The 26,553-nt window shown below is 56.3% G+C and overlaps 1 protein-coding gene across 3 annotated transcripts in view; it reads right to left on the bottom strand.

The window, feature by feature from the left end:
* Positions 1–1,188: 1,188 nt before the first annotated feature.
* Positions 1,189–26,553, bottom strand: part of SLC38A9 (solute carrier family 38 member 9) — a 39,486-nt gene continuing 14,121 nt past the window's right edge. Inside the window, exons 3-15 of one of the 3 annotated variants that reach the window (XM_036309490.1) lie at positions 26,302–26,434; positions 24,585–24,706; positions 23,767–23,830; positions 23,213–23,306; positions 21,560–21,730; positions 20,183–20,242; positions 18,779–18,970; positions 16,680–16,787; positions 12,740–12,846; positions 8,786–8,899; positions 7,247–7,395; positions 3,856–3,945; positions 1,598–1,912 (exon numbers count right to left, since the gene is read on the bottom strand). In XM_036309490.1, the coding sequence (XP_036165383.1) occupies positions 1,747–1,912; positions 3,856–3,945; positions 7,247–7,395; positions 8,786–8,899; positions 12,740–12,846; positions 16,680–16,787; positions 18,779–18,970; positions 20,183–20,242; positions 21,560–21,730; positions 23,213–23,306; positions 23,767–23,830; positions 24,585–24,706; positions 26,302–26,434 (1,570 nt within the window). In that variant the 3' untranslated portion in view covers positions 1,598–1,746. Of the gene's footprint in view, positions 1,913–3,855; positions 3,946–7,246; positions 7,396–8,785; positions 8,900–12,739; positions 12,847–16,679; positions 16,788–18,778; positions 18,971–20,182; positions 20,243–21,559; positions 21,731–23,212; positions 23,307–23,766; positions 23,831–24,584; positions 24,707–26,301; positions 26,435–26,553 lie in introns of all 3 variants that reach the window. The other 2 variants (XM_036309491.1, XM_036309492.1) reach the window with 2 other exon arrangements.

Raw genomic sequence — 26,553 nt, 5'->3', positions numbered from 1 at the left:
AGGCCTTCCTTCCCCTGGCTGGGGCACCGGCTTCCCTCGGGCACCTGCTTCAGCCGTAAGGTCGTCCGGAAGGATGTCTGGTCTAATTAGCAAATTATGCTTTTATTATTATAGATTTAGTTTTAAAATATTTTACTGGTTTTTAGAGAAATAGGAAGGGAGAGGGGGAGAGAGAAACATCGAAGTGAGAGACACACATCAATTGGTTGCCTCCTGCACATGCCCAGACCTGGGCCAGCAACCCAGGTACATGCCCTTGACTGGGAATCGAACCTGGACCCTTCAGTTCTCGGGCTGATGCTCTAACCATCGAGCAAAACCAGCCAGAGCTGAAAACTCGTTTTCAGAGATGAGAGAGGCCACTGGGGTGAGCAGGGATCGAGTCTTCGAGACTCAAGGAGCCCCCGGCGTCCGATTCCCAGGGCTCTGACGGACAAGACGGAAGCGCGGAGCAGGGACTGCCCAGCACAGACATGCGTGCTCCCGTCACCTGTGCTGAGACAGGTCAACAGAGCCAGACCCAAATGGGGCGCCTCTCCCCACCCGCTTCTCCCGCTGGTCCCGCCACCACCCCTCCCTGACTGCCTCCGCCGCCAGGTACAGCCGTCCAGAGGCTTGTGAGCGCCTTGTAAGACTGTGGAGGTGAAACGACAAACCGACCGAGTGGCTTCAAGTATTTTGGGGGAAAGGAACACGGGTGCGTAGAGCAGGTTCCGCCTCTCATCGCTACTAAATCCGGGGCTGGCATTCGGGGGTGTCAGCCTGTGACTGTCTGCTTGTGCGTTTGCTTGGGCACGTTCCCAATGAGACCTTTTACACAAGAGCTTTGGGGAACCGTCCTCGGTGTACGTCTGCGCCTGTGGACGAGGTGAGGGCTTCGCTGAAATACGCCGCCAGTGACACAAGCGTGTGGGGGTCTCCTCCTGCAGGCACCCCTCACCCAGAGCCAGCCCTGCCCGTGGGAATGAATCACACTGGGAGGCAGACCTCCCTCCTCCAGCCCTTCTCCCCTGGGGCCTGTGGCTCTGCTTCCTCCCCTCTTCTCGCTGGCCCTGCCCTGACCCTCTTCCCAAGGGCAGAAGACACCCCCCCACCCCCCGGGCGATGGGGCAATCACACTCGACTTTGGGGAACTAGAATTTTGATCTAAGTCACCAGAATGGAAACAAAAGAGAAGTCAGACAGCAACAAACTCCATTAGTTGTTTATTTTGTATAAAGTTCGTGGCCGTGAGGCCTCGTGACATTTTCTTTTTCTTTCTTTTTTCATGGTTAAAAATTCAGTCTATTAACACTGATGCCACGGAGACTTCTTTTTAGAAAATGAGGTATTTGGTTTACTGTCCCAAACAGTAAAGGTTTAGGCAAACTGCAACCATCGTCTATCAGGTGACAAAACGGCAGGGAGTGCAGTGAGCCCTGGAACAGCCAAGTCCCTGCGGGGACACCTGAGAGTCTTCGTTGTCACCAAACGCACCGCCCACCTCACATCTAAAAGCAACACAGCGTGACGTTCCCAAGGGCACGCCTCCCGCTCAGGACTCAGTGAGAGTGAGGAGGCGAGTGACAGGAGGCAGGTGGAGACAGAGCGTTCCCACCGTCCCCTATCCGCACGGAGCCACGCGGCTCAGGGGGAGTGGGTGGCTGTTGCCCTTGTTCTCAGGTTTTCCGTGGTGTTGGCTGGCGCGGCATTGGCTGGCACGGCGGTGGCTGGCACACGGGGTGGAGACCGGGCGCGGCAGGAGTGTCACATGAAGAACTGAGCCACCAGGTTGGCCAGGCCCAGGACGATGAGGAGGGCGTGGAAGAGCAGCGAGGGCCACGTCAGGCGGTCCTCTTGGCGGAGGGAGAGGATGTAGGTGAGGGACGGGTAGACGAACACGAAGGCCAGGCCGCAGGCGGCTCCCGAGTACCTGGAAAGGAAGCGCCTGGGGTGAAGAGCCATCCTGCACTTCGCCTTTTCTGGTTTACAAGAAAGGTGACGACAGCGTAATTCACCCTCCCCAGTCGGAGGCAGCAGGCCCATTGGATCCATTGTTGCTGACATACGCACTGGCGTTCCAATCATTTCACCTGCTAAGTTACTATAAGCCATTATTTCCTGTTCGTCTTTACGGCATCTGCTCGACAGAGAGTTTTGCTCGTCCCGCGAACCCGGGCGACTTCCTCAGGAACGTCTGGAGACGGGCTCTCTCCCTTTGATCTTTTATAAACTAACTAGAGGCCCGGTGCATGGGTGCATGAAATCAGTGCACTGGGGGGGGGGGGTCCCTCAGCCCGGCCTGCACCCTCTTGCAGTCCAGAAGCCCTTGGGATGTCCGACTGCCGCGGAGGAGGGAGAAGCTCCCTCTACCACCGCTGCACTTGCCAGCCGTGACCCCAGCTTCTGGCACACTGACCACCAGGAGGCAGCTCCTGCGTTGTGTCTGCCCCCTGATGGTCAGTGTGCGTCATAGCGACCGGGTGCTCCGCCGTTTGGTCGATTTGCATATTAGCCTTTCATTATATAGAATTACGCATCTGCGTGTGTGAGGGGCTGTGTGCATCTCCTTAAAGGTGAGCAGATGACCACCTCGCAGTGTTCAGCATCGATATCAAAGGTACACAACATGCCCACACCTGTGCCTGTGGAACGGCACTGCCTCCGGCTCACTAGCAACAGTTCACTCGGAACCTGTCCGTGTGGCCACAGGCAGCGTGCTGCTCGCCGCTCTCGGGGAAGGTCCCTGGGACAGTGACTCAGCCCTGCTTTCTGTAGGTTCGGGGTCACCACGATTCCCCATCACTCAATGTTTCCCCAAACGTCACAATGTCTTTGGGGAAATAGGAAGGAAAGAGCCCTCTGGGACCTGGACTCTTCCTTTCTGATGACAGTTGACACTGGACTATGTTCTTTTTATTTTATTGAATTATTGGGTGACGCTGGTCAGCATGAACACATAGGTGTCAGGTGTGGGTTTCTATGTTTCCAGGTCTGTATATTGTACCGTGTGCCCACCCCCCGCAGTCAGATCTCCTCCTTCACCTCCTACTGGGACCTTTCTCCCTGGACCATGTTCCTGAGCAGAAAGTCAGGGCACAGCTGTGGCACATAAGAGACCTTCCGGGTGCCCAAGACATGATACAACATGGATGAGACATCACTTTCACTCGGGTGAGAAGAAAGGGCCACAGCAGACAACAACGAGAGAAAGAACGGGCAGTGCCCACAGCTCAGGGGCCCTGGCGTTTCTAGTTGGAAAGGAGCAGAATGGAAGACGAGACGTAAGCGACAGCAGAACGTGCACGTTCCCGTATGAAACCCTGAAATCTCACACAATTAAATGAAACAGCAGCAACACTAGGACAGCCCCCCAGCAGAGAGCACCCCGAAGCACACAGCCCCCCGCAGAGAGCACCCCGAAGCACACAGCCCCCCGCAGAGAGCACCCCGAAGCACACAGCCCCAGCAGAGAGCACCCCGAAGCACACAGCCCCAGCAGAGAGCACCCCAAAGCGCACAGCCCCCTGCAGAGAGCACCCCGAAGCACACAGCCCCCCGCAGAGAGCACCCCGAAGCGCACAGCCCCCAGCAGAGAGCACCCCGAAGCACACAGCCCCCCGCAGAGAGCACCCCGAAGCACACAGCCCCAGCAGAGAGCACCCCTAAGCACACAGCCCCAGCAGAGAGCACCCCAAAGCGCACAGCCACCTGCAGAGAGCACCCCGAAGCACACAGCCCCCCGCAGAGAGCACCCCGAAGTGCACAGCCCCCAGCAGAGAGCACCCCGAAGCAGCACAGCCCCCCAGCAGAGAGCACCCCGAAGCACACAGCCCCCAGCAGAGAGCACCCCGAAGCACACAGCCCCAGCAGTACCTTATGATCCCGCCGATGTTGGGGTACAGACAGGCCATGCTCACGCCAGCTCCCACAATAATCAGATTCAGGACCAGCACGTGGAAAATGCTAGGTGATACGTTTCGGGGGAAAAATAAAAATAAAACAGGCACATTATCACCACTGATTCGAGAACACCCTTCACCGTTAACGTGTCTAAAATCAGGACGTCTGAACATGACGGTCACATCCGCGGGGGCAGAGGCAGCGCTGGCGCCGGGCCCGCCCTCACCGCCGTGTCAGAGGCCACGCTCCCACCCGCAGTCCCGCTCAGTCAAATCCTGACAATAGCTGTCCCATCGCGAGAGCCGTGATGAACAGCAGTGCCCTAGACAGACGGAGCCCAGTGAAAATCTCAGAACCCTCCTCGTTGGCACCCAGATGGCACACACCGTCTGGGCCACGTGGGAGAGCCGGCGGGACTGTGACAGCGGGCACCCCGAAACCGCCGGGCGTCGTCAGAGGGAGGACGGCAGGGCAATGGCGGTTCTGTAAGATCTGGGATCTGGGGTCATTTTTCTGCTTTCTATGTTTAACAAATAGTCTATATGTCACCATGTCTTTAAGGTGTTTATTTTACTTTTATAATTAGAAACATTAAACTGAGGACCAAGGAAAATGGGCAGGATTCTATTTTTCAGACTCAGCCACTTGAGGCTGCTCAGCATTTACCATGAACAGAATGCCGGCTAAGTCCATGGGCCAGAAGCCAGCAGGGTCTGGGAGTCGATCTGGACACAAAGAAGAACGATGTGGATGAGACCCGATGCTCAACAAACCGCTCCGTTTCCCCAGCACGTTCACTCTCAAACGCAAGCTGAGGTACGAGCGCAACTTTGAGCCCAAGTTGTCAGAGGTTCGTTAATCCCCGACAATGATCACAGACTTAAAAATAAGAAAGTTATTCCTACAAAGAAGCGGTGAGTCACACACCCAGTGAACGACAAAGGTGCCCAGGCTTCCGCTCTGACTCCTCCCCAGAAACTCCGCCCCAGAATCGCTCCGGGGGGGGCGTCCGAGACGTGGGGGGGGGGGGGGGCTTCGCTACTTCTGTGTTTGTGTCACGAAAGGAAACGAATGTGTGTCTTTTCCGAAGTGGTGGTTCTCCAAGTGCAACCACAACCCGGGGGAGTTCCCAGCACCCTCGGGACATCCCCGAGGTGAAGCTATTTTTATAATCACGCCAGACATCACTGCTTTGCAAAGCGACGGAGGGCAGAGTGCGGCCGCAGCCTGGGCGGGCGGGGGCTGTGCGGGTCCCACCTGCTCCTCGGTGCCAGACCCTCAGAGAGGCTGTGGCAGTGCCCGGGCCAGGAGCCAAGGTTACCAGCTGTGCCACACTCGGCTGGGCACACACCTTCTCTCTGGGCGTCCCACAGGAGGCACATCCGAGGCCCCCGCCGCGGAGCCCCCGCCACGGACCGGAGACCAGGGTGTCCTGGATAAGGAGCCGGGAGCCCGGCCGGGACACCTCGCCTTCCCCCAACAGCACTGTCATTCACTGAGGGCCACAGGCGAGGTCTCCCGACGGGCATGTGCCGGGCACTCTTGGAAATGAATGACACTTGTCATGTCAAGGAAAACAACTGGTGGTCTGTGTGGCCAATGACCAAATGGAGTTTCCGGAACAAGCGAGGACTTTCAGGGCCGGTGATCGCCCCCCGAGCCTTCGCCGGCGGTGATACTAGGGGTGTGTGTTCTGACGCATCTAGTGAGTGTGCCAACACCTGGAGGATCCGGGAACCTGGTGAACCGTCCGTGCACACGACTAGACACGCGGTCACAGACCCCTGGGGGACGCGGAGAAATGTCCACAGGACAGACAGCGGGTCCAGGTGACAGAGTGTCAGACACAGCTGACGTCCGAGGAACTGCCCCCGGCCAGGCGGGCAGAGGACCAGGGCAGAGGCTCCCCGAGCCCCGAAAAGGCCCTGAGGCGGACCCGGGATCCCCTGTGTGTCCGTGTGCAGGCACGCTGTCTTCATACAGTTACACGAACACAACACAGCACAACAGTCTGAATTCAGAAGGAGATAAGAGAACCCAATGATCGTAAATCAGGCATTAAAGCGTTTTGAAAATATGAAAACGGAAGTTACTTCGGAAATAGCTATCATTCATAAGCATGTTATTGATGTTTAGTGGTTTGATTAGTGCTTTTTAAAGAAGTTAATATTTTTAAAACTCTTGGTCTTACTTTCTTGCATGTTAAATACTGACAGATACACACTGGAGTTCCTGGGTCCTCAGTAAACCCTAAGCGTGTGCAAGCATGTCAGACCCGCAGCGGAAATAAAGGAGGCCCGCGGCCCGCTGCCCGCGAGTCTGACATGCTTGAGGGCCCGCCAGAGGGCTGGCTCTGAAGGCGCCGTCCGCGGAGGGCTGTCGCTGGGGTAACGCCTGTGTGGCGCTGGTGATGGGAGCAGAACGTCCTGTGAGCACAAGGGAAATGCCAGGCCTTTCCCAAGAAGGAAACACATGCCCACAGCCCACCCCAGGCAGGTGGCGGCAGCGAGCAGGGCCAGCGCATCCTCCTGGACGCTTCCCTCTGGCCTCCCTGCAGCGCTGCGTCCCGGGGCCTGTGAATGCAGCCGGGCACACACGGCGGCACCTGACTCACATTTCCGAACCCTCCTCCCGGACGGGCACCGCCAGCACCGGCTGCCGGTTTTTGGTTTATGACCAACACATTCAGAACGAGTTCCTTGTTTAACGGAGGACAGACCGCAGCCGCCCACCTCAAGGAAGAACTGATTTAGACCATTTGTTTGTTGGTTACTGCAAACATGATCTTTTTGGTCAAATTTTATCCAAAAGTTCTCTTAAGATAACGTATTCCCAATAAACGGGGCAGGCCTTGGGACTGGTTAGTAGGATGGCTGTGATGAGACTGAGCGAGCGAGCAGGGGACCCAGGGCCCACGGACGTCCCGGGAGCCTGAGCCTCACAGCTCCTCATCGCCAGTGAGAGGCCAAGAGCGACGGTGACGCAGGCAAAGACCCTAAACTGACTCGGTGCCTCGCCTTCGACGGCAGCGGCCGCGTGTGAAAGCTCACGCCTGTGGTAACTGAGTGGACAGCAATCGCCTCATTCAAGGGAGGCCGCCCAGGGTCTCTGCCTCCAGCTTCCCGCGGCGTGCGGGTCAGTGCAGCTGCGTCAGGGGGTCACTGTCCCGGCACAGCCCTCACCCACCACCGGGAGGAGCCACCGGGACTGACTCTGCACAAGGAGTTCTATTTCCAAAGCTCTGCAGGGAGAAGGGCCGAGACATGTCCTCAGTGACATTTCATCGGCAAAGGCCTGCAGAGGCGGCCGTCACAGGCCCCGCGGCCCGGCCCTGGGCGCCTGCTGGTGGGGGAGCCCTCCTCACCTGGGGTACGGGTCCCCGAACACGTGGCCCAGCAGCTGGACCCGAGCCAGGTAGCCCAGGAGCGGGTACACGGTCACCATCTGGAAGAGCAGGAAGATCCGCGCCACGAAGGACAGGACGTCAGTGCTGGGGAAGTTGTCCAGGAAGTTCTAGCCCAAGCGAGAGAGAGTCGTGTGAAAACCACGTTCGGCGCCGTCTGTGAGGTGGGATGCCTTATGCACCGTGAGCGCCGGGGCCACGAGGGGGCAGGGCCTGGCCACGGACTGTGCTATTCCCTGCAGCGAGCCGAGTCCAGGAACGGAAAGTGTTTAGGAACTTTTACAGAAATACCACACCCCCACGTTTTTATTCCACTTCGTAAAAGTATCAGGCTGGCCCGGCCGGCGTGGCTCCGTGGTTGAGCATCGACCTATGAACCAGGAGGTCATGGTTCGATTCCTGGTCAGGGCACAGGCCCGGGTTGAGGGCTCGATCCCCAGTGGGGGGCGTGCAGGAGGCAGCCGGTATATGATTCTCTCTCATCATTGATGTTTCTATCTCCCTCTCCCTCTACCTTCCTCTCTGACATCAATAAAATATATTTTTAAAAAGTACCAGCCTGCAGCTGATGTGGCATCAGGACAACAAAAGCCTTGCCCTCGCCCGCGGAGGAGCCTGCTCCCAAGGCCCCACGTGACCACCCGCGTGTATTTAATGGCAACTGAACCGAGGCTGTGCCCGCCCTGCCTGGGGCATGGCCGCCCTCTCAGTGTGACCACAGAGCCAGGAGCACAGAGGAGGTGGAGCAGGTCTGTCCCCGTGTCACTGCTATTCACAGTCCATCACCAAATAGAACAGGGTTTCTATTTCCTCTCATGACTCTTCTCCATGTTAGTCTGGCTTCTTAAAAAAGTAGCTAGTCACCCTCCCACCCCCGCCGCCTCAAACAAAACACCACGGACACTGCTGTTTGTGGCGACTGGCTTTACAGGGGTTGTTGCGTCGGGGAGTTTGCGGCAAACGCCTGGTAGCCAAAGGCTTTGGGGAGGGACGTCCCAGGCTCACATCACAGCAGCCACTCAAACCTGTTTTTTTACCAAATGAGACATGACCAACACAATCATGCTGAAGCCACCTTTACAACTCACCAGTGACACTCACACCCGTGACGCTCACACCCGTGACGCTCACACCTGTGATGCTCTCACCCGTGACACTCACACCCGTGACGCTCACACCTGTGATGCTCTCACCCGTGACGCTCACACCCGTGACGCTCACACCCATGACGCTCACACCCGTGACGCTCACACCCGTGACACTCACACTCGTGACACTCACACCCGTGACACTCACACCCGTGACGCTCACACCCGTGACGCTCACACCTGTGATGCTCTCACTCGTGACACTCACACCCGTGACACTCACACTCGTGACGTTCACACCACACCTCCCACTGCACCATCGGAGAAGCGCTGGCCCTGCGGGTGCTCAGTGGTCAGCATCGCTCACACTCCGAAGGGCGGGTCTGACCCCACGGAGGGTGGCAGGCCTCACCTGCTCGATGCAGTCCTTGGGCAGTGGCGGTGACGGGAAGGAAGCGAAGACCAGGACCCCGATGTACAGGTAGGTGAGCGTCACCAGCAGGTAGGCCACGGCCAGGTCCCTCACCTGTGGAGAGAGGACAGCAGCTCACAGTGCGGCTCTGCCTGCAGGAAGTGCGTCCCAACAGGACAGAGACCGGCACACACGAGGTCTACCTTTGGCTGTGCTCGCACGTGCGTGTGTGTGTGTGCATGTGTGTACGTGTGAGCACGTTCTGCGTACATGTGTGTGTGTGTGTGTGTGTGTGCGTGTGTGTGTACATATCCCTTCTAGGTCCCGTCTGTTCACAGACAGGAAGTAAAACAGAACCACGTGCCTGACAGTCTGACGTGTGGTCACTATTCTGGGGGATATACACAAAGCTACCGATGGGCAGACGTAGGAAGTTAACGTAAATGGTGGTTTAAGATGAGAGAAATTCTGGCTGAAGTTCAAAAAGCAAATTGTTTACCAAATGATTAAGTTGTAACTAAAATAACGAAGCTAAGGGACTACCAGAGAGCAAGAATAAGCCACTTTCAGGACGACCCACAGAACTAGCATTTTCTCCGTTTGGTAAAGAGCCCATACCTTCAAAGCCTGTGCAGACCAGAGCCTGGTGCGGAACCGAAGGTGTTAGATAAGGAAGAGACGCTGAGAGCAGACGGTGAGCGGGCACCGAAGACAAGCTTCCTCCACAGCCAACAGCAGGAAGCTCACCGGCAGCTGTTCCAACAGCTGCCCACGCCACGCTGGGCCGGTCAACGAGCGGGCGCCGCGCAGGGTGGGCCGTGCTCCTCCACGCGGCGCCCGCCTCCCGCCCCACGCACAGCGGGCAGCGAGCACGAGTCGGCGCCGCGGCTGCTGGACCCGCAGAGCGACCCGCAGGGCACGGGCCTGGCCCTCGCCCCCCATGGCCGCTCAGCCCCTCAGTGAGGAACAGGCCTGTTCACTTTTCATTTTAAACACCAACTGCTGTGAAAGCTAAGAAAGCCGATGAGGAAACACTGTCTAACGCGACGAGAAGACTGGCCACTTGGGATCAGGGGCCATTCCTGACAGCGGACACCTTTCCTGCTGGAATGGGCCAGGGCAACAGCACCGACGGCTCAGGGCCCGTGCACGGGGCGCTGCTCACACACAGTCCCCGCGTCCTGCCCCCCCCCCCCCCCCCCGCCCCGCCGGTGCTGATGAAAACCCTCCCCCGGGGCCTTCACTAACACGAGGGACGCTGAGCACAGATGGGCCTGACAGCAGCAGACACTCCTGCTGGCGGGCCGGACGTACACCCAGGCTCCTACCAGGAGGCAGAAGTAAGATACGAAGCCTTTCCACTTGTCTTTACGGAACTAAGCAGGGTACACACTGCATAAGGGTCAGCAAAGCAGGCAGGCCGTCTTACTCAGTGGGCCCGGGCTGTTCTCCGCCAGGAAAGCACGTCCACCTGTTTCAGGGAGAAGGCGTCGGCGGGCAGGTGGGGGCAGGGCTGAGGGCGGGGGCCCTCCTCACGCACAGTCATCACAGAGCAGCGCCTCCCACGTCTTGCTGAGCCGTCATGCTCCCTTCCACGTGGGCATCGCTCCTGACACCTCCGCCTCATCTCAGTGTGTGCAGTACGAGGCCCCTCCCAGGTGACCTGCCCGGAGCGCCTGTCGCTCGCTCTGGCGCCTTCATTCTTCCCATCAGGGCCCTCTCCTCTTCGTGCTGCAGCCTGGCACAGCTTGGCACAGCCCCTGCCCCTCGGGCTGCACCTGGGGCCGTGCCACCCTCCCCGCGGCTCCCCCACGCTGCTGCTCCCCAGTCTGTGTCTGACCCGGTTCCACTCAGCGCGTGCTTCCGTTTCCTCGCTGCGCCCTCACCTCTGTCTGCCGCTCCCTCTTGAGCACGACGAGACCGTGTGAAAGCAGGCAGGGAGGAGAGGAGAGAAAGGCTGATGGAGGAGGCCCAGGTAGGGCTTTCCTGGGAGCTAACTCACTCAATCGCAGGAGGGAGTCCTGGCGAAAGTGAACGTGTCCTCGTTAGACAACTTAAAGGCCCCAGAAGAACCTGGGGGACACTCTCCTGTTCACCAGATCCCGTCTGCACGGTCAGGAGAGGCAGGAAGGAGGCCCAGCGCTACCCCACCCCGGCCAGGAGACGCTCCTCCTCCTCTGTAATATTTAATGATGATGAAGACCCTGAGGGCCAGTATCAAATCAGACTGTGATTTCACAGGAAGACAAGGCAATTTGAAGGTCACCAAGTTAGGAACTTTGGAAAATCCAGATTCACTCCACCCCAACTCCCTCACAGGCCACAGGCCAGACGCATGTCCCAGGTGACAGAAAAGATGAAGATCGATGAGCCTGACCTATGTTCCTGCCCGCGACTGACAGCTAACTTCCCTCCACTGAGGAAGATGTTTGCCGTCTGACGCCTCTGCCCGATGCTACCTGGAGCCTCCTCAGAACCCGAGGCCCGAGAGCGCTTCCTTCCTGTGTGGCTCAGCGACAGCGTGTGGACCTCGGCGAGAGCTTCATCGTGACTTTGTTTACATGGTTAGAAGCCATCACCTTGAGCCCCACATCCGCAGACAAGGCCGCAGTAACTGCTACCTCCTGCTCGCTCTGGTTTCGTTTGCTTTTCTTTTTCCAGAGCCTTAAGGTAGAAGGTTAGGTTATTGACTGGAGATCTTTCTTCTCTTCTGATATAGGTGTTTACAGCTATACATTTCCCTCTAAGCACGGCTTACCTGCATCCTACAAATTCTGGTATGTTTTGTCTCAATTTCAGTAATCTCCAAGCATTTTCTATTTTTTCTTGTAATTTCTTCTCTGATCCGTTGGTTATTTAAGAATATAGGGTGTCCCAAAATTCACACAAGATTTGCAATTCCTGTGTGAATTTTGGGACACCCTATACGTTGTTTAATATCTGTCAATTTCCTTCTGTTATTGATGTCTTCACTATGGTCAAAGAAATACTTGGTATGATTTCAATCCTTTCAAATTTACTGGGACTTGCTCGGTACATGGTCCATCTTGGTAAAGGTTCCACGTGTTGCTGTCTGAGAGGAGGCTTTTATAAATGCAACGAGACCACGAAGGCTGCTGGTGCTTTTCGTGTTTCCGGTGCCTTATTTCTCTTCTATTTGTCCTCTCGGTTACTCAGGGAGGAGTCCTAAGTCTCCAGTTCTGAGAGCTGCTGCCTCATCATGGGAAGTTCTGTCCTAGGGCGCACACGTATGTAGCATTATTCTGTCTTCTTGACGAATCGATGCCTAAAGGTCATTACCCAATGTTCCTCCCTATTTTGGCAATACTCCGCATTCTGAAGCCTACCTTGGTATGAAAACAGCTGCTCTACCTTTCTTGTTGAGTGTCCTTGTGGCGCATCTATTGGAAGTAAGTTTCTTATAGGGAGCACAGGGGCAGATTTCTAAATCATTCTGACATCCGTGTCTTTTGATCGCAATATTTAGACTATTCTTATTTAATGTAATTATCAGTGTTACTGGGGTTAAAGCTGTTACCTTGCTGTGTGCTGTCTATCTGTCCCATCTAGTCTTCCTTTCCCTTTTCCTGTCTTTCAGATCACGTGGGTATTTTTAAAGCTTTCATCACCATGGCTGGCTATTAGCCTGGCCTCTGTTTTTAGTGCTTGCTCAGGCCGGAGCTGGCAAACTGTGGCCCCTGTGAGATCCGCAGCTGTTCCTTTGGTAAATAAAGTTTCCTTGAAACGCAGCCGCCACCACTTGTTTACATGTTGCCCATGGCTACTCGGGCCACAACAGGCCTGGGGCAGGGAGGACAGAGACCACATGGCCCCCAAGGCCTGAAATACTTACCACCTGAATCTTCACAGGAAAAGTCTGCTGACCATTGTCTGTGGTTTAAACTTAGAAGTTAAGACCCAGAAGCAAGCCTCCAGGCCTCGGTAATTACTCACATTGTTTTCCTGGTTCTTGTTGTTCTTCAGGAGTGTGATGACACAGTTGTGGATAAAGAAAGCGAGGGTCAGCACGCCCGTCAGCTGTGGGAACCGAGCTCTCATCTCTAGGAGAGGAAGAGGGGGCACCACATTAACACCCACAACTAGAAAACGAGCATAAGTCTGACAAGGGAGGAAGAATACAAACACCTCTTCACAAAGTCCCCCAAGGCTCTCGTTCTACTTGAGCAAGTGCCTGAAGAGGGGAAGGAGCGGCACGGAGAGCGGCCCCTCGGGAGGGAGCCTCACACAGGCCCGTCTGCGGCGCCTGGGCGGGTGTGGCAGAGCAGATTCAAACGCAGGCTCTGAGGGACCCTCAAGTCCCCTCTCCTGATACTTTAATTTTCCAGAAAAAAAGTACCTTTAGAAAAGGAATCGTGGAGGGAGAACTGGTCACTTAACATTTCTTAGTGGCTGATCCGCACAGCGTTGCTTAAAAATACCGAAATGACGCAAACGCCGGCAAGGCGGGAAATGGCCTCTGGAAGACGAGCTGTCGGGGACACGCCGGCGTGAGAGCACGCTCTGGAGGACTGTACGTTACGGCGAGTGCTCACGACCCGAGCAGCACGTGTGGCGGGATCTTACTTTTACTTAAAACCGCGCGTGCAAGGAAAGACGGGAGGACCAGCCCAAAGCGCAGCTGGGTGTTATCTCTGGCGAACGGATTTATTTAACGTAACCCTTCCCTATGCTCTGAGTTTTCTGCAATGAACACAAAGTTACTCTGAAGGAGAGCAGTAAAGATGGCATCACCTCTACGGCAGCATTATGCTTATATAATTACAATCGAGGCACCGATTTGGGAAAGAGGATGAAGTTATTATTTACATGTGACATTATTTCAGATACTCAGTCTAGAGAAACAATTGAAAACTCTTTAGTGAGAATTCAAAGTCCCCGAATCGTGAAGGAAGGAAGGAATCACAAGAAATCAATGAACAAAACGGCCAGAGAAAGGCCACACCTTTCAATAGTTACAGTGTAAACAGACTGGCTTCTCCAAACACAGACACGAGAGGCTGCATGGATTAAAAAGACAAGACCCACGTGCCTGCAGGGACTTGCTGCAGCCTGAACAACACACACGGACGGACGGAAAGTGGGGGCGAGAGGGGAAATATTCCGAGGGGAGCCCACGACCACTGCTCAGGGAATTAAGGAACACAGATTCCTTGACAACGTGCTCTCCACGAGCCCCAAACGGACCATCGTTTTCAAGCTGCTACTTTATTCGCTGGAGAAGACGTGTTAAGAAGAAAGAAAGCGGGGCGGGGGGGGGGGGGCGGGGATACTTAAATCTGACCCAGGAGGCACATCTAGAATGCATAAGAACGCTTATCAATCAATTTAAAAAACAGAAAATTGGGCAAAAGACTTGAAGATGCATAGACAACGTGGTAGGGCTTAGACTTTTAGGTGAAAATAACCTATTCTGAGCCTTCGTGACACTTCTGGTGTCTTGTAGCTGTCAGGCCGCCCCCACCCGGAGCTGCAGGCTGTGGTGTCTGCCCTCCCCGGGGCCCTGGGATTGGACGGTGGCTTGTGGGGCGGGTCTCAGTCCCAGCTGGGCACGTGGAGCCCTTCACACAGAGAAAGTTATGCTCTTCGTTTCGTCTTGTCCATGGAGTATGTTTAGCTGGGCACTGGGCCACCTGAGTGATGCTCTGGTTTTATCTTTCTTCTTCCCTCCCCCACGTATCTGTCCATCCAAGCGTCCACGATTTCCAGTCACTCTGGGGAAGTTAGCTGCATCTCCCACTTTTCTCTGAATCCTTATTTCTACTGTGTACACTTCTGACCGCGCGGAAGGGCATTTAACGAACGTTCCCGGGAAAACGGGCAGATGCTCTTCACGGCGAGCAAAGCGGGAGCTGGGAGGGACGGCCGCGGCTGCCTCGGGTGACACGGCCGCTCCGTCCTCGTCCCAGGCTTCCACGCGACACCACCAGTCCCCCTGCCACCCCCCCGCCCCCCACGCCGATGGGGCCTGTGCCTCTGGCTGCCATCGCTGCGCGGTCCCCGTCACGCTCCTTGGACATGGCAGCCACCCTCAGTCTCAACGACAGCTTCCTGCCATAACTGCTTCCACGCCGGAGGCTGAGCTTTGCTCTGTCTCTCCTGGGGGGGATGGGGGTGCGGGCGGGGGCCTGAGATCCGACGACCGGAATCCCGGCTCTACACTCCGCGCTGTTCTAGTTTTGATTTCCAAGACAGAACTCCCTCCTTCCCTCTTTCCTTCCTCAATATCCAAACGTCTCATGGTTGACATGTTGAGGGTGTAATTTTGGGGAGTTTTCTTGTCCTCTTGCCCAGGGAGACTAGTCAAGGCTCCCATCGTCCAGGGAGGTTGGCAGCGTGACTGAGTTCTTTTTGATAGAAGCGAGAGGAGGCGGCCAGGTCCCTGCTTTACTCCGGCAGCAGAGCGGACATGCTCACGGTTGGGGGTGGGGGTGGGGGGGTTGGGGGTGGTAACAGGCAGGCAGGTCTCCGGAGCTTCAGGCCAATTGAGGGGACTGGAGCTACCGTTTCTGAGACAGAAAAGCCGAGAAGGGCCGGGTAAGCGGGTGGGGTCGGGGGAGGACGGAGACAGGCGCTCGGTTTGTGTCCGTGCTCAGTCTGAGACACCAGTGGACAGCAGGTGGGGGATGAGATGGACGTCAGTGGAGAGCTCGGGGCTGGAACACAAGACTGAGACGAGTCGCCATGGAGACAAGAGGTAAAGCCAGGGGACTCGGAGGCGTTGCTGAGGGAACAGGGCAGAGAGAGAAGAGGTCTGAGCACTAAACCCTGGGTAAGTCCATCACTGAGAGGTAGAAACATGAGAAGGCGCCGCTTTGTCGGAGAATCCGAGAGGACGGGGTTCCGAGGGGAGGGGAGACCCCACTTTAAGGTGGAGGGGGGACCGGCTGTGTGGGTCGGCGCTGAAGGGAAGGAGCCGACCGCGAACCCCGTCTCCTTCTTTGTCGTCAGGACGCTCTAGCCCAGGGTGGGACCCTTCTTTCTGCCAAGAGCCACGGGATTGATGACATCGTTTGTGGCCACACCACACGCCCCTCAGCTGCTCTGCTTGGTCACCAGTTACCTCACCTAACATCAGGGCAGGGCCAGACCACGTGATGTCCTGGGCCTCCTGTGGCCCCGGCCAGGCGCTCCCCACCCCTGCTTAGTGCTGTCTCCTCACTCAGCACGACCCACCTCGGCCTCACGGTGCTTTTATCGTGTCCAAACCCTCGCATTTGGGTGAAACTTAAGAAACTGCCAAGTTATAACCATGAGGAAGAAAGGAGGGAGGGCACACGTAACAGTGACATCGGCCTGAGAGACAGCGATGGGAACCCCACGGGATCCACGATGCGACGAGCAGTGCTATCCACGCATGTGCATCACGGACCATGTCTGAAGTCCCTGAAATGCCAGGGCTACGTTTGCTCGGCGACGTCTGGACAACGCAACCTCGACTTTCTGACTGCGTGGTCCCCTGAACGCAGCCCCCCCAGGCACAGATGACAAAGGGCCCGTGCCCCCTCACCGGGAAGAGCAGAGTGATTTCAGCCGGACTCTCAAATTCTCGCCCGAGGGCGTGTGTGTTGGTTTCAGAGAGGAGAGGGAGGGAGGGGGAGAGAAACACTAACCGCTGCCTTCCCACGGGCCCTGACCTGGATCCAACCTGCAGCCCAGGCAGGTGCCCTGGCGGCACTCGCACCCGCCACCTTTGGGTGCAGGACGATGCCCCAAACAATGGAGCCACCAGCCAGGGCCCCCGGGACTTGTTTCCGCTTAACAGCATCCATGACAACGCTCAGCGTAAGCAAGACGCTCCTCGTCTTAGAAGAGCACCGGTCCAAGGAGTGAACCTAAAAATCCGTTATCAATTCTTTACTTTAGAAAAGCTCACCTGGTACAAAAAACTCTGTTGGCGTAAACCAGTGAAATTCCAAATGAAACCCCAAGCGAGCAGCCTTCAAGGTGACGAGGAAAGTCAGGTAGACGATGGACACTGTACCTGTGAGGGAGACGTCAGAGCCACTCAGCTTCCTGTCATGTCTGCAGGTGTTTCATCCAGATTCTCGGCAAAGACGGGACATTATCACCGTCGCCGAGTCCCATCACACCCGGGTGGGAGCTAAGGCAGGAGCGGGCGTGGCGAGTTAGCAGAAGACAGAGCGAAAGTGATGCAGGAGGCCCAGGAAAGCCCGAGGAAGGGCCTCAGACATCGCTGATCGCCCACTGCCAGGCGCCCACTGCCCAGCGCACGCCTGAGCTGAGCTTAGCAGGGGCCACAGACTCCATCACAAAACTGCCAGGTGACACAGGAGGACAGACAGCAGAAAAGGGACTCGTTCTTCGTGCTGGAAGGTTCGGGCATCGACTGGCTGGGAACGTCAGTCACGACATCCCGTGCGAGGCGAGGGGCCGAGAGCCTGGGGCACTGCCTGGGCCTGGGGGAGGCTATGATAGGAGCTGCTTGCTGGGGGAGATGGGCCATCCACCGCATCAGACAGAGGGGCGGGGCTTCCAACGTCTCAGCCTGGGAGTCGGAGAGTCGCTCCCGGTAAGGAATTAGGTCCAGTCATAATGGAGCTGATTCCAGGAGGTTTCTAGGGAAATCAGGTGCTAATTTCTCTCAAAAAGTAGCTTTAAAAGAAAAGTACCAAGAAAAATGGCAGAGGCAGACTGTCCTTAAGGAGGCAGAAAGGATCAGCCTGGTGAGAAGGCTGGCAACTGCTCTGCCCAGCTGAGCGCATTCTCCTCTAAGTTCACTGCTCACTGTCAAAGACCTGGTCCTCGGAAGTCGGTGGGCGAGTCAGGAAACCACAGACGAGCCACTAAGGCCACTGTGGGCTTGGAGGGGGGCTGTCGGGAGGCTGCAGACACGAGGCCCCAGCTGGCAGGACAAGACTGTTCATTTTCTGGGTCTGAGCATGTGTCCTGCTGAGGCCGAGAGGTAAGAGGGACAGCCTTCCCTCGTCCGTCCGTCTGCTGGGAACCTGAGAGCCACCTGCTCAGCATGATGTGAGTCTAAGGAGTTTATACTCCAGGCTGCCTCCCGGGGTCGGACCTACAGGGAGGTGAGATGCTATGCTCTAGCTAGTCATCACCTCCTTATGATGGCACCCTTGTCTAGTTAGCCAGCTCAGAGCCGGCACCCGGGTGCCGGTGTCACCTTAAGGCTGTAAGAGAAGACACGGGCAGATGGCATTCAGTGATTTCAGAAGCGCATGCGAGACAGGCGCCAGGAGGAAGGCTGCCCCTCTAGGAGGCAAACGTGTTCTAGGAAGAAAAAGTGCCAGGAAGCGCTAAGGCAGACAGACCTGAGGAGTGAGCAGAGATGACACCCAGGTGGAAAGTCAGGTGACGAGTCTGCGCTACACTCTTAACGAGGAACGTGGAGAGCCACTCCATGTCCTCCCTCAGTGAGCGCTAACGCTGCCAGCCTTCGGAACTGAGGCCCCCCCCCCCAAATTCGTCTACCTCCTCCCTCCCTCCCCCCACACACAGAGGGAGCGGGGAAGCGCTGCTCAGGGAGGGCAGTGGAGGGCCAGCGACTTGCCTTGGGAAGGACCTAGATTTGAAACCGTCATCATCGTTTCCTCTGTGCCAAGCCCTAGCCAGTGTGGCTCAGTGGATCGAAGGTCGACCCTTGGACTGGGTCCCGGGTTCGATTCCACTCAAGGGCACATACCTTGGTTGCAGGCTTGATCCCCAGCCCCAGTGGGAGGTGTGTGCAGGAGGCAACCAGTTGATGTGTCTCTCTCACATCAGCGTCTCTCTCTGTCTTTCCCTCTCTCTTCCCCTCTCTCTAACAATCAATGGAAACATATCCTGGGGGTGAGTGAGGATCAACAAAAACCGAAACGAAACAAAGAGCAAGCCCCAGAGCGGGAACTGTGAGCCTGAGTAATTACCCAGAGGGTGAGCCGGGGTAGCCCCCCCCGCCCAGGCACCGCCACGGGCACAGGAGGCTCCCTGCACCCGCCGCGCACCTCAGCTCACCCAGGACATTGAACTTGGAGAAGAAGGACGGCGACTTGAAGTTGAGCAGCGGCAGGAGCAGCCCTACGAGGTAGAAGGGCACCGTCCGGGACTTGTCCCACCACCTCTCAAACTGCTGCAGGCCCGTGGCGTTGGCGGAGAAGATGGCAGAGCCATTGTTGGGACGGCCGCTGCCGGCGCTCGGGCAGGTCACTGCAACGGGAAGGCGGCGTCGGTCAGGAGAGTGCGGGGAGCAGACAGGACCCCCGGAGGCGCACACGGGCCCAGCCTCAGCCTGCACCCCAACACCCCGTCCCTCCTCTCTGGGAAAGACGGAGGCTTATCCTTAGATACTATAAGCCTCTTACCTAGACACAATGGAGGGGAAGAATGTTAGAGAATGTGCAGGCACACCCCTCATTTCTACTGGGAACTATGAGATGCTCCCCCAAGCCCCGTTGACTCCACGGCCAGAGAGCAGACATTGGGACCAAAGGCGTTGGGCGGGGGCATCTGATCGGCTCCAGCATCTGAGCTCGTGTGTGTAATGACCTCAGGGACGCCGCTCAGGGTGGCTGTGCTGCGACTGCCCCCACGGCCAAAGGACAGTGAAGTCATCTCTGGTTTTGGAATAAAAAGCGGACATCGCTGAAGTAGCTGTCACGGTACTGCCAACACCTAATCATTGGTCAGAGCGTAGGAATCCTGAATTCCAGGAATCCAGAGTCATTCTCCTGGAATTTATCCCACTTCATGGCAGCCGGGAGCCCAGACGTTATCCAGGGAACGGGAAAGTGAGCTATTTTCCTAGCACTGACGACGTGGCAACTTCTGTCCGTGGATGGGACCCAGCCCACCCTGCCCCGGGCTCAGCGGCTCCCCTGAAGGCCGCTCCGGGGAGAACACAGCCGTGAGACGTTCAGGGCGGCGTCCTCAGCGCCACCCGCAGGAAGCGCAGGCGCACCGCCAGTCCATGCGTGTTCACTGCTGCTCACCGTCAGGAAGGGAGTTACTCCACAGAATACAGGCGTGTGCGCCTTAGTATCAGTGACTGAGCACCAAGTGCCTAAAGCTGAGTCAGCAAACTGAGAACGTGCCCCGGACCAAACCCGGGGCAGGGGTCCAGGCGCGTGAAACACGTGCTGAGTGTTCACAGGCAAACACGGGCCGGCAACGTGGCCACGCTGTGAGCTGTGCACAGGCCCTGCGCGTCCCTCACCTCACATCAGCACAACCTGGCGTGGAGCTGGCTTTCTTGCGCTTTTTTAAAACACACTGATGGCCAACAATTTGATAATGGCCCAGTTAACACAGTGGTAATGGTTTTGTGATCATCATTTACCTAAAACGAAGTCATAATTTCTACCTTAAATCTATTCTGAAGCAAAGTGGGGAATAAAAAACGTTAAGTTTCACACTACTTACCAGGGTTGCTATCATTGGTACTCAGTGCAGCATCTGTGTCATTAATGTGATGAATAAAATCTGAAAATTAAGGAAAAACACAATTCGATAATCCTGAATGAGATGCTAAACTGATCACCGCTAAAGCCTTTTATCTGTCACGACCTGTTAAAGTCATGTGGGGGGCAGCACTGCTGACCACGGAACCAGACCCCCTCAGCCACACACAGCGTGGACGCTCGGCCTCCTCCCACAGGCAAGTCCCTGGCGTCCCTGTCCTGCTGTGAAAACGGCACTTGACCGAGGTTCTTAAACATCCGCCAGAGGCTGAATCTAGGTAAGAGCCCGGATAAAGATCATGCGTGCACCTCCCCCTCTGCTCTCGCTGACGCATGTAAGCTGGTCACACCTTACAGAAGGGTCTAAAGTCTGCAACAGGGAAAGTCAACACAAGGGACTTTGATCTGGAAAATCACTTGAAGTTCACACAGCACAGCAGGTGCTCTCACAGACCAGGTCACGTGGTCCTGAGCGCCCACAGCGCCCCGTGCACCCCGAGCCGGCAGGCGAGGACCATGGGAGGGCCGGGCAGGGCGGGCAGGGCCTGAGAGGCTGGCTTGTTCTGCGTGGTGCTAACCTTGTATAACCCAGGAAGCACTAATAAGCCTGTTTGATTAAAGCTTGAGAGAGGAGGTAAAGATGTTAGATCCGATCTCAAGGTCATAAAATAGGTTAAACACATGACTGGTTCGCCTCCATCGCACGCGTGTCAGGGCAGAAGGAAAGGAGCTTCGTGCTCTGGGCTTTCACAGCCTCTCCAGGGGTGGCCAGCGACCCGAGATGAGAAGCTGTGGATCTTCGTGGCGGTCCCGACGCCCACGCCACGCAGGCCAGGAGCCAGGAGCCAGGAAAGCCCTGACAAGTGCCCCAGGCTGCACAGCATCTCCCCACGCCCAGCCCAGGAGCCTGTGCACAGCACTGTTTCCTGACTGAGACCCTAATGCTCTGAAGACCAGTGACTGGAGTTTGCTTCCCGAGACTCTACACGTCCAATTCTTTAGTAACAGAACCTGTGAACTCCACGGGCTGGGTCGTACTAAAATCTCGTGGGAGAGATGGAAACAGTGCTTAAAGTAGCTGCGGGAGCCTAATATGTTTTATAGTAATTAGAGAATTGGAAGGAACATAATTGATTCAAAAATTAGTTTTTGCCAATGAGCATACACATTATAGTTGAGATCATAACCACAGAAAACAAGCTGAGTCAAGCGTATTTTCTAGAATTACACATGATACCTTTTCTTTATTTACCCCAAGCCCAGAATTTACGGTGGAAACTGAGCCATGACAGGAGTTATTGTACCGCAGGAACGGAAAGCACGTGCGGTGGGTACTTACTAAACATGAACTTCCCGGTGTTGAACAGGAAGTTAGACATGAGCACCCAGTACACAATCATGGCTCCGACGAGCGACACCAGGGAGAACAGCAGGCTGGACCACTGCCCGAAGGCGCCGAAGTAGTGCCTGCAGACGTCGGGGAACTCCCAGGCCGCGGTGTCCACCGACGCTGAGGAAAGAGGAGGAGGATAAAATCAGGTGCCAATTCCACAGTCCACACTCATCATCTGTTCCCCCAGATGAACTCAGAATGTTTAGGAAAAGACGGTGGGCGTTACAGCACCCGACAGCAGATCGTAGTAAGAAATAACAGAAACGAGAACATAGAACAAACACATAAAAATAAATGTAGGTCAACGGAAGAGGACAGACACTCTGAGGAACAGAGAACGGTGTAGTAACAGAGTGTCACCCATAAAAGCACAGGATAAGCCTCCGCTAGACAACATCCTTAGTAAAGGGACAGAGGCATCCTGTTTAGATAATAAGGAGAACAGTTTTCTTGGGTGATACTTTAAACCACACATGCCAAGTTAAGCTTCACACAACTGAGTTAAGAATTGAAAATATTAGCCTGGCCGGTGTGGCTCAGTGGCCAAGCGTGACCCATGAACCAGGAGGTCATGGTTCGACTCCTGGTCAGGGCACATGCCTGGGTTGCAGGCTTGATCTCTAGTAGGGGATGTGCAGGAGGCAGCGATCAATGATTCTCTCTCATCATTGATGTTTCTTTCTCTCTCTCTCTCTCTCTCTCTCTCCCTCTCCCTTCTTCTCTCTGAAATCAATAAAAAAAAAAACCTTTAAAAAAGGATTTTAAAAATTAAATTATAGCAAAGTTAGAAGACAGTGTAGAAACAGAACATGAATTACATGTTCTACCAACTGAATTACAATGGACAAGATGGGCAGATATAAACAAACCCACGTAATAAAAAAGCCATTCAAACACTGATGGGAAAAAATTGACAAGGAGTAATAGATAAAGGGCTAATGGCTACATCAGATAAAGAACCTGGCAGAGCTACAAGAGCACCGAGGGACTTGTGGGTAAAGGGCAGGGATATGAATAATACAATGAAGGGAAAATACACCACTGCTCATGAGACAGAAAACGGGGTGGTGCGGGCTGCTGACTCATCCTGGCTAAGAGTCAAGTGAATAATGTGAGCCCGTTCAGGGCCGTTACTTTACACAATCCAAGAAGGTGTCTCCCTGGTCCAGGGTGTAGAGAGGTGAGGGGAGGAAATGTGCTGGTGTAATTTTTAGAATTCGCTATAAAGGACACATTGCTCACATCTTTATACTTTTCTAGTTATAATTTCTACTTTTAGGAGAGACCAACATTTAGGTCTTTCGGTCGGGATAGGTCAGAACAAGTCACCGTTAACGGAAGCAGCATCATCGCTTTCTAAGTTTAGTTCCTGCAAAGACCTCAGTTTACCAATGTGACTCTTCCTGCTACGGAACTAACTCCAAGTGAGTGTGTTCTGCAGAGAACCCGCGGCCTCTCTGACCGCCAAGGGCAGCCCTAGGTCAGCCCAAGGCCAGGAGCAAAGCAGCAAGCTTCAGGCACCAACAGGAGGCACAGGCTGGCGGCTCCCTCCACAGGACGGCTACGCCTGCCCGCCTGTCCTCCCTGGGCTGCGCTTACGTATGGTGGCTCGTGACCGCAGCACCCGGTAGCAGCAGTACAGGGTCAGCAGGCCCATCAGCAGGATGATGCACACCCCGGTCGTGAATCCCGCCTATGGGAAATAAAATGCGTTAGGGCAGTGGTTCTCAACCTTCTGGCCCTTTAAATACAGTTCCTCATGTTGTGACCCAACCATAAAATTACTTTCGTGGCTACTTCATCACTGTCATGTTGCTGCTGTGATGAATCGTCATGTAAATATCTGATATGCAGGACGGTCTTAGTGACCCCTGTGAAAGGGTGGTTCGACCGCCAAAGGGGTCGCGACCCACAGGTTGAGAACCGCTGCGTTAGAGCGAACACTCATGCTGCCATGTGACGCTGCCCTAAGTAATTATGATAAAAACCTGGTAAACAAGGACGATGAAAACATTCTACTTCATGTAAAATTAAGTATTCTCATCTACTGTCTTTTAAAAAATTGATGTGGATTTATTAAAACCTCTACTGCAAGACTTACCGCACAGAAAGAAAAAGAATTCAGGCTAAAATTAGCTGAAAAAGGACATTACCTGCTTTATGCCCCAAGGAATACTGAGTATCGAGGTCCCCATCATGGTGTTCCAGATCATGAAACTGAAAACAGAGCGACAGCAGGGGGAGGGGAGCTGACTCCTCAAACACCTTCATTAGAGAAAAGCCCTCAGCAGCTCCCGCACTGCTCAGTGCTGCGCGCTCAGTGCTGCGGGGACAGCGGGGGGAGGGGAGCAGCTCCCGCACGGGCTCAGTGCTGCGGGGACAGCGGGGGGAGGGGAGCAGCTCCCGCACGGGCTCAGTGCTGCGGGGACAGCGGGGGGAGGGGAGCAGCTCCTGCACGGGCTCAGTGCTGCGGGGACAGCGGGGGAGGGGAGCAGCTCCCGCACGGGCTCAGTGCTGCGGGGACAGCGGGGGGAGGGGAGCAGCTCCCGCACAAGCTCAGTGCTGCGGGGACAGCGGGGGGAGGGGAGCAGCTCCCGCACGGGCTCAGTGCTGCGGGGACAGCGGGGGGAGGGGAGCAGCTCCCGCACAAGCTCAGTGCTGCGGGGGACAGCGGGGGGAGGGGAGCAGCTCCCGCACGGGCTCAGTGCTGCGGGTACAGCGGGGGGAGGGGAGCAGCTCCCGCACAAGCTCAGTGCTGCGGGGACAGCGGGGGGAGGGGAGCAGCTCCCGCACAAGCTCAGTGCTGCGGGGACAGCGGGGGGAGGGGAGCAGCTCCCGCACAAGCTCAGTGCTGCGGGGACAGCGGGGGGAGGGGAGCAGCTCCCGCACGGGCTCAGTGCTGCGGGGACAGCGGGGGGAGGGGAGCAGCTCCCGCACGGGCTCAGTGCGGCGCGGACAGCAGGCGACTCACATGGTCACGAGGCTGGTGTTCTTCCCGGACCCCTCGGGGCAGCTCTGGAGTTTGTACGCGGAGCCCAGCGGGCTGTACACGTAGCGCTCCTCCGGGGCCGGGACCACGTGGTCCGGGGCAACCTGCGAAACGGACAAACTGAGGGCCGGCACAGCCGCGCAGGAGAGCGCACGTCCAAGCGTCACGAGCCAACGACAGAAACCTCCCGATCCACACACTCAGCTCTCCGTTAAACACGGTGAACACCTACAGGGGCGAGCAGTGAGGACCGGACACGGAGACCTTCCGTCCGAAAGGAGGCGAGTCCCCAGCTCTTCAGTTCAGGGGAGAGGAGAGGGGGCCGGGAGACCGGGGTCAGGAGGCTCCAGGTGAGCCCTGGCCTCCCCTGGGGGCACGTGAAGAAAGGGTGACTGGACTCCTAGTGGGGTGTCGGCCGAGGCGGGGAGGGGACGCCCTCCGTTAGGGATGCAGGAGTCGCCAGCAGAGGAGGAATACTGCGGGCAGGCCACGCAGACGCTGTGGTGGCTGAAGGACAGGGTGGGCCAGAGCAGCTTAAGGAAAGGCCACGCACGGGTTCTTAAGGAGGGAGGATGCAGGCCAGAGGGAGGGCCTGCAGAGGTGAAGGGAGAGGGGAGGATGGACGGGGGCTCTCACCAGAGCCCACCCCCTGTCCACGTCCTCCCAGCGCTGCCTCCCTCTTTCCGAGGAAAAGTCGTTTCCTGATGGGATTCAGCCCCCCCACTCCCCCCCTCCCACACACACCCCCCCCCCCCCCCCCCCCAGAACAGTCCTTTGGAAACTGGGATTCTCGAAAATGATGATGGATAAACACATTCATTGAAAAGGGCTGTATCGATGGCTAATTTTAGACCATGTGCTTGGACACACCTGTCATCCCACAGCCCTTCACAGGCTCCCGGGGGTGTGTGCTCACTCAGTTTCCAGCAAACCACACAGCCCGGCCGGCCGGGCCCGGCCACGGCTGCCTCCACAGGTAGAGCCTGGAGGCGTCCGGCCAGATCTGAAGATACTGGCTGCTTCTCGCTCCCGGAGGCTGACATAATCCTGGTATGAAACCACGACTTATCGCCACCACGAATGGAAAGGCCTCGGGGAGGAACAAGTGAAAAGCTGGGGAAATCGTCTTCTCCAGAATGTTCTGGAAGCCCCTCCTTTGGCTGCTCAGAAGGTCTTAATCCCTCCAACGCTTAGAGTGAGCTATGCACGTGAGTACTGGCCCAGCCCTGCCCTCAGCAAGCCTACAGAACGCTGCTCCCTCCTCTTTTATTATTACTGATAAAAAAGCATCGTCTTTTCTCCCGGAAAGCCTCCGCTTTTCTCTAAGCTTTGCAGTTTCTGAATATCTCAAATGTGCTACTTCTTACAGACAACCAAGTCACTTAAAACAAGTATTTTTGATCCTAAACTAGCAATAGGGACCTTAGGAGATTGAGAGTCAGCAGCCCATGGCCCGTGGGCCCCCAGCACGGGGTGAGCAGCCTCCCCTACAGCAAACTCCCGGCTGCTGTCGACACGGAGAGGCTGTCCGAGTGCCAGGCCCCGCAGGAAGGAGCCAGCGGGAGGGGCGGCGTGTACCAGCGAACCCGTCGGACTTTCCATGACGCCACCCTTGGAACGTGCCCAGCGAGGTCCAGCCCCGGAGCCGCCCGGTGCTGCTCACGTTCATCGACTCGGCCAGGCGGGGACGCGGCCTTACCAGCGCCTGGTCCGCGGGGGCCGCGAGCCGGCTGTAGTAGTGAATCCTCTTGTTCATGGCCGAGGCGCGGTCGCTGACCCGCTGCAGGACGCCACTCACGCTGACGATGTGGGTGGGCTCCACGTGGAAAGGCCTGAGGAGGGAAGGCACTTGACAAAGAACATCCTGGAGGCTGAAGACAAGGGCGTCCTGCCCTCCATGGAAAGGCCTCGGGCCAGGGAGACGGAGGCGCCGGGCAAGGCTCCCTCCCAC

Source organism: Myotis myotis, unplaced genomic scaffold (assembly GCF_014108235.1).
Source record: "Myotis myotis isolate mMyoMyo1 unplaced genomic scaffold, mMyoMyo1.p scaffold_m19_p_5, whole genome shotgun sequence".
In the NCBI taxonomy this organism is placed as follows: Eukaryota; Metazoa; Chordata; class Mammalia; order Chiroptera; family Vespertilionidae; genus Myotis; species Myotis myotis.
Note: the sequence above shows the minus strand (reverse complement) of the source record. Positions and strands in the feature narration are given on the sequence as shown.